Source organism: Callospermophilus lateralis, chromosome 6 (genome assembly GCF_048772815.1).
Source record: "Callospermophilus lateralis isolate mCalLat2 chromosome 6, mCalLat2.hap1, whole genome shotgun sequence".
Taxonomy (NCBI): domain Eukaryota; kingdom Metazoa; phylum Chordata; class Mammalia; order Rodentia; family Sciuridae; genus Callospermophilus; species Callospermophilus lateralis.
Genome location: NC_135310.1, coordinates 103,755,594 through 103,773,096, shown reverse-complemented (window position 1 = coordinate 103,773,096; position 17,503 = coordinate 103,755,594). Strand labels below are relative to the sequence as shown.

Below are 17,503 nucleotides of genomic sequence, written 5' to 3'. Positions count from 1 at the left end.
ATAAAAATCAATCAACCATCATTATTGTTACTTCCCCTCTAAAATAAGTAAATGATCATAACTTTTTACATGTAATCACTTCTTTCCATTAAACATCTCTTTTATTTCTTTTAAAGGGAAGTAAAAGAGACTTTTAACAGCTAGCTAATGTTTGCAAGGCACATCAAAACCTATTTTTGGCTTAACCCTACAATTAACCATCCTCTATAATAACCACAAAATAATTTGTTGTGTTTTTTTAAAGTTCCATTTTCCCTTCACAGAAAAAAATAGAGCACAAGTGTTTTACCATATAATAATACTCTTTAAAAGAGCTGGCCATCCCTCCTGTCTTCAATGCTTTTCTTCCCTTCTCTTCTGAACCCTCCTTGGTCAGGCCTTTGCCTGTCTTCTCTACCAAAACTGTTCCTGTCAAGGTCATAAATGGCAACCATGCTGAGAAATTCAGCCCTCACCTCTCCTGAGTGGCCAGCAGCCTGTGACACCCTGGGTGCTTCTTCTTTCCTGAAATTCTTTCCTCTCACTTGCCTAGCACCATATCTTCCTGATTTTTTCCTAACTCCCAGGTATCTCCTTAGTCCCTTCCATCTGATTTCTCTGATCATCCCAACCAACACTTGGTATATCCCAAGACAATTTGGCCACTTATCAGACTGTGCACACCACCTTGGTTGTCTCATCCAGTCTCAAGATTTTAAACATCATCCTATGCTACTTGCTGATCACTCCCAAATTTATATCTGCAAGCCTGACTTCTGCCCTCAGCTCAAGATTCATACACCCAACATCTCTATTTGGATGCCTCACAGGCTTCTCTGCTTGGCACATCCAAAATCAACTCCCCCTATGGCCTCATGGATCATTCCATAGTCTTCCCATTTCCATGAATGGCTTACTCCAATCTGTTGCTCATTCTGAAAACCATAGAGTCGACTTTTGCTCCTGTCCCACAACCAAACCTTCAGGCAATCTGATGCATTCTACCTTCAAATATTTCCATGATCATTTCACCACCTCCATAAATCCTTCTAAAGTCTAAGATACTTTCATCTCATCTCTGGATTATTCAGCCCTTACTTTGCTTCAAGGTAAACTGTCAAAACAGCACCCAGTGTTGCTAGTTTTCCTTTTAATGTAAACCATATCAGTTATCTCTGCTCAAAATCCTCTGATGGCTCAGAGTCAAAGCCAGCGACCCTCTTCAGTGTTGCCTTCTCTGGTCCAGTCTCCCTCTATTCTACCCTTTGCTCACAGTACTCTGTGCACACTGATTTGCTTTCTTTTCTCATAGCAATGGCCCTTGCCATGTTCAAATTCTCCCACCCACCTCAAAGTGCATTCTCTACTCACTACATTTTGCTCTGTGGTAGTAAGTCAATCCAACAAAAATATAATTCACTTACTTACTTACTGTTTTCATTATAGAAGTACATTCCACAAGAGAAAGATTTAGATCTCTTTTATTCATAGCCATAGCTTCTTCGGTGCCTAGAAAGGTTCCTGGTACATGGGGAATGTGGTATGTCATCACTAAATATTTTTCAAGTAAAAATGGCAAGTTGGCTGTGAAAGTGAATGAGGTCTCTTGGAAAGGAAATGTGGAATGAAGACAGAGAGTCACAAGAGGAAGAGACTATCAAACACCCAGATTTAAAGACTAGAATGAGGAGAAGTAGCAGAGATTCTTGAGAGTGAGTCAATGAATTAGATAAATTAAAGAAGACATGAAAGGCTGCAGAGACACAGGCTTTAAGAAAAGTTTCAAGGGTTATAAAAGTGGTAATGAGAGTGTCAAAAACTTAATGTCATTTTTAGAAGGAGCAAGGCAGTGCCAGAGCCAGCAGGCTGGGTGAGGAGATAGTGTCAGGTGATAAGATGAACTCCATCACAAGCAAAGGGAAGGTGGGAGGTGAATGGAAGGAAGACCAGGCAGAGATCTGAGGACCCCAACTAATTAAATAATCTATATCACCAGACTAGATATTTCATTTACTCAAAGCTTGAACTACCTGAATTTTAAGGTGTAAACCATCCCATTTATTTACCTACATTGATTAACGGCCATTTAGCTTTTCTTCTTAAAATTTTTAGCAGCCTATATCTCATTACTGTTCAATTGTTAAATTGTCTCATCATAGTAAGGGAAACCTGGGAAATTCCCTTCTCCTGAATCGTAGAGATGATCTCCATCCTAGACGGACAGATATGACTCTGCCTCCATTATGAGTATGGCTAAGTGACCTGGGCAGAGTTGGGGTTCATCACTGTACCCTACTGTTGTGTGCTGTGGTGGTCGAAGCCAGGAGGAGGCCAGGAAGAACAGGAGTGTAGCACCCAGCAAAGGCAGCCACATCCATCTGGAAACCTGCATTGTGATGGGGATGCACACAGTTTCCTTTGTTGGAAAGATCCGGATTAGACTTGTGCCTGATCCACTGGAGCAGAGCCTGGCAAGCCTTCGAGGTGGGCTTGTCCCCAGCCAGAGAGGCGGAAAATCAATTTGGCTGGCAAACGAGAGCCCCCAAGAGCTCAGTCCACGCTCCATAATCCTATCCACTAGCAGCTCAGGAAATAGATGCCTGAGCTCTCACATATTCATGGGGGATGTGAGGCATAAATCAGGCTTTAAGGATTGGGGGCAAAGGGAATGGACGCTCTGACTGGGTACTAATTAATCAAGCACAGAACACCTAAACCAAGCAACCTGGGACAGAGCCATGCACACGCGGGCAGGCAAAGGCTGCTGCTGCTGCTGTGTTTCCATTTGCTTTTCATTTCAATTAAAATAGATATCGGACGAAATTTTCCCCTTTAGCTGATGCTGCTTATGCATCCCCCTGTTCTTCCTTTAATTAAAAAACATGCTTATTGCAATACTTGCCAGAATCACTTTAACGGTATTTTAATTGTAATGTCTCTGCCTGATTAAAAAAAGAAAATATGAACTAGAAAGTGTTTGCAAAAATGTTCTCAGGATACAGGAAAAGAATCATACACCTCCCTAGAAAGAATGCCATATATTAATTCCTTAATTATTCTGATACTGAAGCCAAATGGGGAAAATGTAGAGGTAAAAAAAATATATCTAAAATAAAATCACTGACTTAGAGTTGCATATAATAGCAGTTGGAAGAAAGAGTTTTCATCAGCTCAGATTCAGCTAAAAATACTATGCCTAGGATAAGCCCGTTCAATGTGGCCAGCTTAGTTGCCACTGTTCTTTGCAAAGGTCACATAGCCTTTAGAAAAAAAGAGAAAGTAGGGGAGGTTAATTGCCTTCCAGTTCTGAGAATTCTACAAGATTCATTTTATTGTTTCAGGGTAGTAGCTCCCAAACTGGAGCATGCCTCAGAATCACCTAGAAATCTTAAAACAAAGATTGGTGGGGCTGGGGATGTGGCTCAGGCGGTAGCGCGCTCGCCTGGCATGCGTGTGGCCCAGGTTCGATCCTCAGCACCACATACAAACAAGGATGTTGTGTCCGCCGAAAACTAAATAATAAATATTTTTTAAAAAATTTCTCTCTCTTCTCTCTCTCACTCTCTCCCTCCCTCTCTCTCTTAAAAAAAAAAAAAAAAAAAAAAAAAAAAAAAAAAAAGATTGGGCAGCATCACCTCCAGAGTAGGTTTGTGGTGGGCCCCAATAATTTGCATTACTTGCAAGTTCCCAGGTGATGTTGCTGCTGTGTATTGGGGACCACACACTGAGAACTAAAGGTACTCATACACTGCTACATGCAAATGAAGTGAATGCTGTATGGAGTGGGTGTCCATTGTCTCATGATGTTGACTGTCATCTAAAACAGCCTGAGAAATATAAACCTGGAACTACAGATTAATACTCAATCATTTAACCAACATTTACTATTAATTTCCAGTCCCTCTGTCAGCTGCTAAAATAAACGTGAAAACATACACTCTCCACTTCCAGAACCTCATAGTGAAAATGAACTGCTCTCAGTAAATGGAAACACCCAAATTTTAGTGAATTGGCCTATTTTATGGATAACAGAAAAAAAGGAAGGTACAACTCAGATTTTGCTTTTTCTTCAAAATATAAAATACATTAGCCTTATATGTGAATTAAGTCTATACTAGTTATAAAATAAAAACATATTTGTTAAAGACAAACTATACAGAAATGTTTAAAGGAACTCAAACACTTGAGATATAACTAAATGCATTTGTCAATAGCTACTGCTATCAATTACTACTTAATTTGATTTCCTTTCTACTTCCAGAAAGTCATTACATTCTTTTAAAAAATATATTTTTAGATGTAGACAGATACAATGCCTTCATTTTTATTTATTTATTTTTATGTGGTGCTGAGGATCAAACCCAGTGCCTCACATATGCCAGGCAAGTGCTCTACCACTGAGCCACAGTCCCAGCCCTCATTACATTGTTTTATCAATAAAGCTTCCTGCATTTAAGTGCTCAAGGCCCTCAGCTATTCCATGGGTTTCTAAAAAGTCACTTAAGACTTCAGAAAGAAAACTATTTTTGAAGAGAAACAAAGAAGACAAAGCAAACAAACAAACAAAAAAACTGTCTTTCCCCCAGATAAAACAGATAAAAATCTCCCTAGCTACCAAATTCATTGAAATAATCTTCTTCCTTCTCTTCATCAAAGTTCCCTTAACATTCATCCAATCACATTTCTGACCAGCCTGCTATTTGATACACTTCTCTGAGCAATCTATTTATTCAATAGGTTCTAAATATAATTATTCTCTGAATATTGTACATATGATTTGGCTATACCATAAAAGTATTCTAAATGAAAGAAGTTATTTCTTCCAATAATAAAAAAAATGAGAATATCTCCTACCTGGCCCCAGGTCTATTGTCCAGTGCATGAAAACCCATAGTAAAGAAAAGCTCAGTTTTCAATATATTTTCATCTGCACAAGAATCCCAGATACCAAAGTATCCCAGATTTCTAGTTCCATTCCCAGTCTGGATAAATAGGATGTAGGGGTTATTAATCAACAAATGAAATAGAGAGGTAAGGAGAAACCAAGTCATGAAAGACTGTGAGCCATATTATGGTTAGACTTGAACTTACAGGCTAATGGAAAGCCAATGAAGGGTTTAAGTAAGGAAGTTTGAAACGTTTATCTTTCATTACTGAAAATATTATAGCTGCTGTGCTAGAAGAGACTGATCCCATTTGGTAGCATTTTTCATATTACAATATCCAAGTTGTCAAGACATAAAACTGTAAATTGTTAAATATCTATCTATCTGTCTGTCTGCCTATGTACTGAAAACATGCCCCTTCTCACAGCAGTGTCTTATCTTTCATTTAAGGCTAATCAAGTGTGTCTGGGACTGTTCTCTGGAGGTAAATAATGTAAGTCATTGTCTGATTGGGAAAAACAAGGGATTTCAGAGCCAAGTGTCCCCCACATTAAAAAGCCTTTGTCTCTGATCTCCTGATATACAAATAGCAAATGAAATTGGTCACTGTCTGGACTGAACCACTAACATTTGAGGATACCAGGAAGGACTCTGATTATAGACAAATTCACAACTAACATTCATCAGTCTCTTCAGGTCAGAAACTCATTCATTAGTTCATTCATTCAACAATTATTTGAGTACATATTACATGCTTCGGGACATGATGGTGCTGGTGATATAAAGGTAAGCAAAAACAGATTTGACTTTCCTAAGCCACGTTAGTCAAATTTTCATCACTGTGATCAAAATACCTGACCAGAACAACTTAAAGGAAGGATGGTTTATTTTGGCTCAAGGTTTCAGAGGCGCAGTCCCTAGTCAGCCAACTCCATCACTCTGAATCCAAAGCAAGCAGCACATCATAGCAGAAAGGTGTGTCAGAGGAGTGCTGCTCTGTGCATGGTAGCCAGGAACTGGGGGGGGGGGGCAGAGGAAAGATGCCCCCCATCCAGTGCCTGTCCCCAGTGACCCACTGCCCCTAGTCACCCCTGCCCATCCATTCAAACTAGGATGGACTGATTGGGTTACAATCTAATCATGTCACCTTTGAATATTTCTGCTTTAACCCAGGAGCTTTGGGAGGGGCACCTTGTATCAGAAACATAACATAAGCTTATAATCTAGATCTCTATAAACTTCCCCAAAGATAGAAGAAAAATACACCCTAATATTAAATTTGTGCAGAATTAAATATAATAGTAAATCAAGTTCTTATCCAAGTAAAAAAATCTATCAATGATCCACTTAACTTGATAGAAAACTCCCCCATAAAATGAGTAACACCAACTTGTCACCAAGAAAATCCAGCCATACAAAGATGATCAAGGTAAAGAGAGTTAGTTGAGGGTGAGATTTCAAAACCACTCAGGTTTTAGTTCTTCCTGATGCTGACTTCACCAAGCTTCCCCTTTGGGTTATTACACAGACAGGCCCCCTCTGAAGCACCATGTATACAAACACCAGACGTGAGTTAATTATCTTCCGTACCACTCTTCCTCCACTGGGCTGCTCACACAAACAACAGTAACATCCAGGAGAGGTTTCTAAAAGCACTTTCCCCCTCAAAGGGAAGGGAATCATTATCATTTCCCCCTTGTGCACTAATTCAAGGGTGAGAGGGCTTCCTCAATGCCATAGGAGAGTCAGTGACTGCCTTAAACTTGAACTCAGGTCCCAGTTTGCTAAGTAAACCACAATGGGTCAACTTTGTATTATCTGCCATAATCATCCCATCTCCTGCCTCAAAGGGCAGCTGTTTGAACTGAGAAAGGAGCCAATTCAGTCAATCTTTTACAGCTAACTTGAAGATAAATCATTTTAAATCTACCACTTTGCAACCAATTGTACCAGCCTACAAAAACATCTCATGTTCATCAAGACATTCTATATTTACAAGAAGAAACATTACTGCATAATATGTCACTGGTATCAAACTCCAACCTGCCTTCAGATGGGTTTCCTTCAAATCCAAGGTGGTATCTGTAAAGTCGTGAAACTATAGGCCTAGAGTAATTTCCCAAGGGATACACATCAGCTTGATGTACAGAAAGAAAGATCACGAGTGATATTTCAGGCAGCCATATTTCAAGACAAGCCTAGATCACTGCATTGTAAGGGGTTACCTAATTCAGGAAAAACAAAGTATGCAATCCCTGGGATAGAAGACTGCTGGGTACAGCACTTGATGCCTCATTCTGAAATCCTCAAACCTTTGCCAATGATAAAGAAACTTGACAATGAACCTGATGGTGAGTCAAGAGAAGATACTTCATCTCAACAAATAAGACCAGGAACTTGTATACTATAGAAATCTCATCTATAATAGACTCAGAAAGATCTGAGAGTCTCAGCATTATGAACTAAAAACAATTTTTTAAAAAGTATAGAAAAAAATGAGATCACTTTCCAAGCTGCAAAAGAAAAACATGCCTCCATTTCCACAAAGTCCAACAAGGTGAGTGGAGGCAAAACAGGTTCTACTAATTCAACCGCTGTATGCCTACCTCTCTCTCAACAGAAAGAAAAATACTTCCATGTGCATTCTGTAGGTAATAGGAAGAAAGCAACCCAAGGTCTTTATTACATAATCCTTTCAAAAATCTAGTTTGGTTTTATATATAGAAACAGTAACTATTTGTAAGTAAAACTATAATTTAGGCCTGATATTCAGCCTAAGTTAGTTCCAATGCAACAGCCAGTGTTAATTAATTGACTTCTTAAACTGGGCCAGACTCTGTAATAAGGGCTTTACATATATTCCCTCATTTCATACTCAAACCATCTACACAAGGAGGGCAATCCATGGAAATATTGTCACACAACAAACAATAAATTCTAGCTATCACTGTCACTGTTGCTGTTATAATCAGGCAGTGTCTTAGTGAGGAAAAACCCAAGGATTACATAGGGTCCCCAAGGTCACAGAGATGGTAAGTGGTGAAGGTTACATTCAAATTCAGTTCTTTCCGGCTTGAAAGGCTTACACACATTTAATTGCTTTAGTATACACCAGCAGACCAAGACATAGAGAGTCACATTACAAGGGACAAGTGCACCGTTAAGCAGCAATAGAGACTGGAAACAAGTTTCTGCTCAAGCATTTTAAAACAAAGTAGCAAGAAACCACAAAGCATCATCCTTTTTATTGTGTATACTCAAGGTGTACAATATGGCATTTATAGATATTACTAAAGTCTAGCAAATTAATAGCTTCATCAATCAAAATTACGATACTGTGTGTGTGTGTGTGTGTGTGTGTGTGTGTGTGTGTGTACAAGAGAAGCTAAAAGCTCAACACCATGGGGAAGTTCAGGCTCCCCTAACTGAGTCTGTATTGGTTATCATCTCTATTCCACCGCACATCAAGGTGCTTGACCACTAGGTTAGAAAGAGATTCATTGCTTCATTGAGGAAATATGAATGATTCCCTGACTACAGACTGAATTCCCAAATCCTTGCTCAGGATGCATAAGGTTTTGACAAGAGGGTAACATTGCTTCTTTGTTATTATGGTTCATCAAAATTATTTGGAATAAAAATAATAAATTTTAATTCAGCAATGCCTATGGCCAATGGACATCTTATCATAAAAGAACAAAAAATATAATCAATGAAATCAAGACAATATGCATATTTTTATCCAAGCTCATTAGTATCAGTTGATTAATTCTCTTTTTTTGTTTAAAGGTGCTCCTAAAGTACTTTTTTAAAAGGAGGGAGAGGGAGCAGGAAGGAAGAAGTAGAGACAGTAAGTGGATGAAAGCTTTGGATCTTTTACTAATTAAAGTAAAATAATAATTAACATAACTGAATCTCTTATTATGGTCACACAAAAAAATCTGGCATTTTTCAATAAAGTTCAAAAATCAATGCATAGAGCTTCATAAATAAAGGAACAAAACTATTTGGTGCCATTTCCCAAGCCCACCAAGAAGTTTATAATCCTACCTTCTATTCTATAAAGTCATATGTGTTAAGGAAAAAAAATGCTAAGTCTCTTTTAAGGTAAAATATGAGTGAAGCACAGAGTTCAAGACTCCCGAGGGCCCACAGGTAGAAGTTTAGGTTTCTGAATGTAAGAGCCTCATCCTCTGTACATTGGGATTCTGGCTTCTATGAATAGAAACATAATACAGCAGATGCATCTCTTCAAGAAGTAGTATCTGGTGTGCTTCTTAAGTGATCCAGTTTCCTTTTCATTTACCGCTAATCTTTTCAAAGTATGCATACTTCCTGTAGAATGCATTCTTTGTAGTATAGAAAACACTGAGAAAGAATTTCTACCATAGTACTTTATATTTTTTCATTTAAAGTATTTTAAAAGAATTATTTTGGGACTTTAAAATCTCATGCTTTCTCTCAGCCTGTAGATTGAATCACAAAAATAAAAATTCCACTCAGCTATTTTTCTGATATCATGAATAGATATGAAAAAGGCAGTAACAGATATTCAGAGTGAATTGCTGTTGGTGGTGATGATAATAATGATTCAGTCACATATTCAAATAGATCTATATTATACTTCAAGTGCTTTCACACATATTATAGATCATAGAAGATATTAGAGATTTGGAACTATATTCTATCAACCACATATTGAAGAGTTTTGGTTCTCTACCACTAAGGTTGTTCTTCAAATGCTTTTAAAAACAGAAAAATAATTTGCCAATTTGTGTTCCTAAGAACTCATAACGATACACATGCACACACATGTATGTGTGTCTGGATACACTATACATGTATGTATGTGAATAAATGTGTTTATGTATGCATATACACATGTGTATTCAGGCAGACTTGTATATCATTGAAAACAAATAAAGACAGTCCATAGATCTTAGTTGAGAAAATGATATTTAAGAGAGCAAGGATTTTTAAAATATACTTATTAAATTTCACTCAGCACCTGAATGCTGTACCTTTTATTGGTCCATTCATTTAATAATCAACACATATAATTTTGAGCCCTTTTTATATGTGAGGCATTATTATAGACCCTGAAGAGAAAATAATAAGTAAATTGATGAAGACCTTCACATTGTTTTAGCTAATTCTAACAGAGGAGACAGACTGTAAACAAACAAGTCAGTTTATAATATGTCATACAGTAATAAGAACTATTTGAAAAAGTAAAGCAAATCAAAAGGATAGTGAATAATGGACAGAGGTAGTAACTGGGAAAAGATGGCCATCAAATCTTCTTAGGTAAGTTGATATTTTCTCAAAGAGCAAATGGAGTGAGCCAGTCATGTGGGTCTGGAGGACAAATATTACAGGCAAAGGACCTGCAGCAGGTATATTCACAGAAGAGCTGGAGCAGAATCAATAGGGAAGACAAGATCAAAAAAGGAATAGGACATTAATCAGAGGACTTGGGTTTTATTCCTAGTGAGATGAGAAGCCATTAGAGGGTTTTTAGGAGAGAAGTAATAAGATCTGACATATTTTTTAAAGCATATTGACTATAAAAGGTTAGGATTACTTTAGCATACAGCATAAATGCCAAATTCCAGTGACTTAAACAAATGAAGGCTTATCTTTCAATCAGAAAAAGTAATTTCAGAGGTAGGCAGTCCAATGCTAATATAGCAATTCTGAAGTTATAGGGTCTTGGGTTTCTTCCATTTTCTTCCCCATTCTTCACCTCATGATAAAATGGCGGCCAAAGCTGTAGCTGTTACATTTACATGACAGGAGGCAGAAAAGAAGAAAAAGGAAGAATGTACAAGCCTCCTACTGGATCAGCTCTCTTTAGCAGACTTCCTAGGTATCCCACACAATATTCCTCTTACATCTCTTTATCCCACTCTTAACCACAAGATTATGTCTAGCAACAAAGAGGCCAGAAAACCCAGCATTTTAGCTGGGTACACTACTACCACAAATGAATTTGGGGTTTTGCTTATAAGGAAGACAAAGAAATGGAGAAACAGGAACCAGTGTAGAGACAACTTGTCATAGTCCTGACCCCAAATTTTGGTATTAGGGTTAAATCAACACAAATATAAGTTCTGATATTTGGTATACATGTTGAAGATTCAGCCAACAGCATTCACTGATAGACTGACCATAGGATGTGAGCAGAAGAAAGAAATCTAGGGTGCCCCCAATGTCTTTGGCCTGAGCCACTGAACAGATGCAGTACCAATAAATGAGATAGAGGGATTCCCCGTGCTATGATTTGGGGCAGATATTATATCTGTGTGATCAAAACATGTCTCAGACACAAATGAAATGCTCCTCATACCCTCACAATCCAACTCTGATCTCACAATCCTCATTCTTCCTCACTGCCTGTTATCACCTATTTTAGAACTAGAAATTTTAGTCCTTTGTTTTTATTCCCCAGTTATATTTTCTTTTATGCATATTATATATAATTGATATTAAGTATTATTTATTTTTTTCTTGTCTTTTACAGAGAGTTCCTAGGCCACTTAATAAGCATTCACAAAATATCTGTTAAACAAAATTTGATCAGGGTTCTTTGTTTTTGACTACTATGTCTAGAAGCGATAACTCTTGTCTCTATGATAAAAAGCTCAAGAGGTCTCTCTATACAACCCTGCTCCCTGCTCAACTCCTTTGTTCTATTTATATAGAAGATGGTGTCCACAACTTATCTTCACATTCTTACAACAGTCCTCCTCCCCAGAAGAAAGAGGGGATCCTACAGATATCTGAGTTTCACTCTTTAGGAGGTAAGTTTTGTTGTTTCAAACATATCTCACTTTTTCTTAGTAACAGAGAATAAAATATTATCTAAACCAGGAGTATTAAGGAAAACCATTATAGAGGGCAAAGTATTTGGATTGTTCAGATCTTGAAATCTACAAGGGTAAGAAGCCACATATATATATATTATACATGTCCACCCTTTAATGTTTCTCTGATGCCTTATTTGTATCTTTGGTATCTTGTCCTATAAAGAGCATTCCTTGATTGAACATTTACCTGGAAGTCATAGCACATCCAAAGATTTAGTAATCCATGACTTTGAGCTAGGAAACTTCTCCCAAATGATTGTGGCAATATAAGATCAAGATCTTTCAGTACCTGATGATACCCCAGGAGAATTGGATTCCTAAGGGGAAAGTCCTGCTTAAAGACTTTACAAGAGAATCTTTGCTTTGAGATGAGGCTCTAAGTCTGTACTTTTTCTTTGTCATTGCTAGTCCTTAGGTAGTCAATAGATCACTCTCAATAGCCACTAGCTGTAGGCACATACATGCACACACACACATACACACCCCAAAGATGGGGCAAGAGTCAAAGCTGGTAACTAATTAATGGATTTGACTGAAAACTCTTCTCATTCCTACTGGGATGGGGAGGTGGTTGTTGGGGGGACATCTTCCAAACTACAGAATGACAAAATACCTAGTCAGAAAAACCTGAGTTCCGTAATACACAGGCACCCAAATTGCATTAATCTATCCCCTTGAAATACTTTATTTACAGCCATGCTCTTACTTTAACAAGGAAAAATATTTGTATTAGGTGTATTTATAGTAAAGAATAATGTTTTAGTATAGAGTTTTATAGACATCCATAACAAATCACATCTCCCAAGCAATTTTCATTTGCCAGTGAGCACAATCACTTGATAACCATTCCGTACTATCAACCCCTAAAGTAGACAATGATTTTGATTCTTGTTTAACATATAAGAAAACAAATACACAAAGATGTGAAATAACTTGCTTAGCCATTTGGCAAATTAGGGGAGGAACTGAAATCTGAATTCTCATTTCTTCCAATTTCCTAGATCCTAGAGCTTGGTGGCTGGTTTTGCAATGAGGAAGCCAATTTACAGGATGTTCCATGGGACCATGAAGTCAAAACCACAACAGGGTAAAAGCAGGAAGGCCTTGCTTCCTTGGGAGGGAATTTCAAATACAGCAGCATTACCCCATTTCAGGTGTTTTGTTATCTTGTGGAGGCTGCCCTGGATGAGTAGGACTATAAATAGTTTCAGGAGAGCATCGTGTTCGTTGAGAACACAGTTAACATTTTTGGTTTTGAAAACTAAACTAATCAAACTCTGTGCTTATAAATACCAAAAGGATGGCCTTTGACTTTGAACCCCCAACCACTTCATCCTTTTCATAGTAAAATCTCAATTTGGCCTGAGAATAAATTGCCAACTAATTGCCAGAACTTGTAGAAAATGTTCTCCTCCCCACTACCCACTACAAGTGATAGAACTGCATAGAATAATGCCACCGAACTTCCAACTGCACAGACCTTTGAGGTGCAGTAAGTTGAGGGTGCTAGTATTGGTGTCCAGCAGAAAGAGTTGGCCATTCTCCACTGTGACGTTGTCGCCATCTTGTGGCACTTTTTCAGGAAACCAACTGTAAGCCTTGGACCATCTCCGGCAGAACTGAAAGGAAGAGTTGCCCTGGGAAACAGAGAGGATTTTTTTTTTTAATCAAGATTATTCAGGTGATCAATCACCGTAGAAACTTTCAAAGAAAGTAAAATTAATTTAAATATTTTAAATGTCTCAATAAAATAAGTCACCCCTCTCTTTCTCATATAACTAACCCAAATAGGAGGAAACTATGGAAGAGACAAAGTTATACTTGAAGTGCCTCAGTGCTCAGCCCCTGGAATTTACTCTTTTTTTCCAGCACAGGCTCCCTTCTACCTAACAGATGGAGTTGATTCCATTTTTTATTTTTACAGACATGTATTGAGTCTTGGACAAAAAGTCATAAATAGCCTGGAATAGGGAGAATTAAAATGTTCTGCTTGATGGGTGGCATTTTGCTTTATGTAATTGGTATCATTTTTCACTGGCTCTACTGCCAAGTGTCCCTGTTTTATAGGAACATTCCTCTTTCCAAGTGCTCAGATCTATCCTCCCACTTTTTTTTTTTAATATTATTGTTGCCTTTCCTCTGTGCTTGGTGCATTGGTGCTGAACAAAGCTCATGCATGCATACATGAAATGCAGTCCAACTTCAGATGACAAGTGAATAGCCTGAAACCTTTGAGTGAGAGGCAAAGAGCAGCACTGGGAGAAGGAGCCAGAGAAGGAAGAAGCCCCTAACCATCCCAGCCGCAGTTCTCCTCTCAGAACTTTTGTCTCTTCTGTTAACATAGGGCCACTCTAAAGTCATATTTTTTTTTCAAAACAAGGATATAAAAATCACAGAGAGCAGTATTCTTCCATGTGAGAGGCTGAAAACATGTCTGAATATCTTGTGACGTGATGGAACTATTAGGATGATAAATAGAATAAAACCAGAATAGAGGTGGTGATTCCCTCAAGGTAACACACACTGCATGTGTGTGCCTCTCCATACATGGTCTTCTTCCCGTCCAGATTCCAACCAAATGTGAAGCCTGAGTTCCTGCAAAATGAAGTGCCTAAAAGATCCTCTGGTGAATTATGCTACATGAAGGGCCAGTACATTTTCCAGAAGAGGTTACTGACTCCTAAGTCAATAGTTTTGAGTGGCAGAATCAACACAAACACTGAGGAGCTTTGGGATAGGAGAAGGCATAGTTTTTTTTTTTTAATTTTATCCCAAAGAAGAAAATAAATTCTATGACTTATCCCAGTTTAAGAGATGGAAAGGCATAGGATGAAAAAAGAATGGGTTTCCCATAAGCATCATTGTCAGACATACAAATGATGTCTGATTGATGATCATCCACAGACCAGAAAAGTAAGAAAAAGTTTAACTCTCCAGTTGATGTCCCTGTAGAGGTAGCTATCAAGTAAAATTAAGGAAAATGATTTCTTATTGGGCTATACATTATACATTATTATAATCCTTCAATTCACTCCTGCAAATACAGACAAAAGAAAGGGAGGCAAATAGGAGGAAACTGGAGGGAAATAAAGTGGTGACACAGTGGGGAAAACACAGTAACATCAACTGCAAAACAAGGTGAACAAGGTTATCTGTACTGTCAGCTCAGAGTCCCCAGTAAAATGACATTTGCAAAAGTTTGAATTTCCAAGTCAGAGAGAGAATGTTCTAGCATAATCCTGCCCTTTTGTCCTAATGGCAATGTCTCAGACATCCTCTCAAAGCTCTCGAATCAAAATTCAGGAGGTGGCACAGGGACCTGTAATTTTAAGTGGATCTACTCTGATGACAATTCTGCTTCAAAGTTTGAGGACCAAGTCAAGGGAGGGGCTAAAGGAGAGAGAGAGAGATACCTCCCAAAAGGAAACTAAGAAGTTTCCTACAAACCAGCACACAAGCTCAGGGTCTTTGGTCTGAGTCCCCTCACTTCCAGCAGACTGGGTAGGATGGTGTGTGGAACAACTATTAGAATTATGAAGAATTCATCAGTGTAACTCTTTCTGATATTAGCCAGGTGATTAGATCCATAGCCACAGAACTACAAAGAAAACCAGTCCTCATGACACCCACAGCAAAAAGATCTGAAACAATCAGGAATCAATTAGGTACTTAAGGGTGTCAACTTATTCCATGGTGCCTTTCATTAATTTGAGAATACTTTAAAATTGTAATAATTAGCATTCATATTTGTTACCTAGCTCTGAGTGAGCTTGAAAGACTAGCTCAGTGTCAACCAAGGAGATGTTTTTGGTCAAGAATATGCTCTGTCATGAACCTAGTTTATAGGCCAATGTAGTTTTTATTTCCATCTAGCATAAGCTCTGCCCCCATCAGTTTCCAGGATGCTCACCTGCTAGCTTTAATTTTCTTCTTTGATAAAAGAATTAGTCATATCTATTCTGCAGATGAAGCAACTAATTTACTTACAAGCACAGGGAGCAGGTAGGGAAATAGATGAGTAAGAATTGTCTAGCACATGCCTTCATCTTTAGCTCAAATCATACAGGCCTGAGAAAAGAAGGAAGGAAGGAAGGAGAGAAAGAAAGAAAGCAATTTAACTTTCCTGCCTCTGCTTGGAAGCTTTTGCAATTTGTTTTCTTCTTACAAAATGTCAGCACTTCTCTGAACTTCAGGGAATGTGCAGTGTCTGCAAATCTTACTTGTCACCTTAAATGTACTTGCAACACCACCAGAGTCATCTTGAAAGAAGTCATTGATCAGCAAGTTGAAACATCAGGCAAAGCAAAGACCTATTTGTGAGCGTATGAACTGAGCCGGGGTGGCAGAGGTAGGTTATGGGAATCTCTCTAGTCAGTATCTCCTGCCTGACAAAGACAAGGAAGAACTGTTTTGACACCTCACCATAATGCCTTCTTGCTCAGTATGCAAGTCTTGGAAATAGGAAAAGACAAGTCAGTGTGTCCAACATTTTCTCCACCTCCTTACCCTCCTTTATTTTCTGCAAAGTACTTATCACCATTGTTGTTTTTGTTTGTCATCAATCAATCCCTACTAAATTGTAAAGAAGCTTCATAAGAGCTTCTCAGCTTTCTGCTGTATCCCCAGTTCCCATAACAATATCTGGCATAGAGTGGGTACCCCTAAAATATATTTGAAAGAATGGCCAACTCTTATTTGAGTTTATAATCACTATACCATAATTCAGAATATCTTCATAACTACAAAAATTTGACATGAACATGAAATTATTTTTACTTTTATCCAATATTCTACATAGAAGTTATTGTGATTTTTTTTTGTTTGGTTTGGTTTGGTCCTGGAGATTGAACCCAGGGGCATTTCATAACTGAGTTATATCCACAGCCCTTTTTACTTTTTGAGACTGTCTTGCTAAGTTACTCAATGTGTTAGTCAGCTTTTCATTGCTGTAACCAAAAGACTACCAAGAACATCTTAGAGGAGGAAAAGTTTATTTTGGCTCATAATTTCAGAGGTTCAGTCAATGGTTTGCCAACTCCATACCTCTAGGCCAGAGGTGAGGTAGAACATCATGGCAGAAGGGTATGGTGGAGGAAAGCTGCTCAGTTCATGACAGCCAGGAAGCAGACAGCTTAAGTGCAAGGATTCAGGAACAATATAATTCCCAAGGGCATGCCCCCAGTGACCTGCTTCCTCCAGTCATGCTCTACCTGCATATAGTTATCACCCATTAATCCACTCAAATTATTAATCCATAAAATGGGTTAATCTCTAACAAAGTTACAGCTCTCATAATCCAACCATTTCACCTCTGAACACTTCTACATTGTCTCACCCATGAGCTATTGGGGGGCACCTCACATCTAAACCATAACATTCAGGCTGGCCTTGAACTTGCCATCCTCCTACCTCAGCTTCCTGAATAGCTGGGATTACAGGTGTGTGTCAACATATCAGGAAAAATTAATTTAATTCACTGACCTTTCATTTTGTGAGATCCTTCACTATTTTGTGAGGGGGGATCCTTCTTTAACTCTGACATGAATATCACTTATACATTCTTGATTTGTAGCATTTTATGTCTATATGTTATTTCTGAACTAACATGAAATTTGTTACTAGAAAGTTTTCCATTTTTTCTTGTTTTTTATTCTTGCTTTGCTTCCCACTAATAGTTAGATGATTATCTTTACACTATTCATTACATATTTGAACTCCTAACTAATAGTATTGGCTATTTTAACAAGGCATTAAAATGTTGAGTGATAT

General features: G+C 38.1%; 1 protein-coding gene across 1 annotated transcript in view; it reads right to left on the bottom strand.

Annotated features, from left to right (window-relative positions):
- Positions 1-17,503, bottom strand: part of Pkhd1 (PKHD1 ciliary IPT domain containing fibrocystin/polyductin) — a 429,388-nt gene that overhangs the window by 293,977 nt on the left and 117,908 nt on the right. The window contains exon 35 of the mRNA XM_076860094.2: positions 13,215-13,371. Coding sequence (XP_076716209.2) covers positions 13,215-13,371 — 157 coding nt within the window. The remainder of the gene's footprint in view (positions 1-13,214; positions 13,372-17,503) is intronic.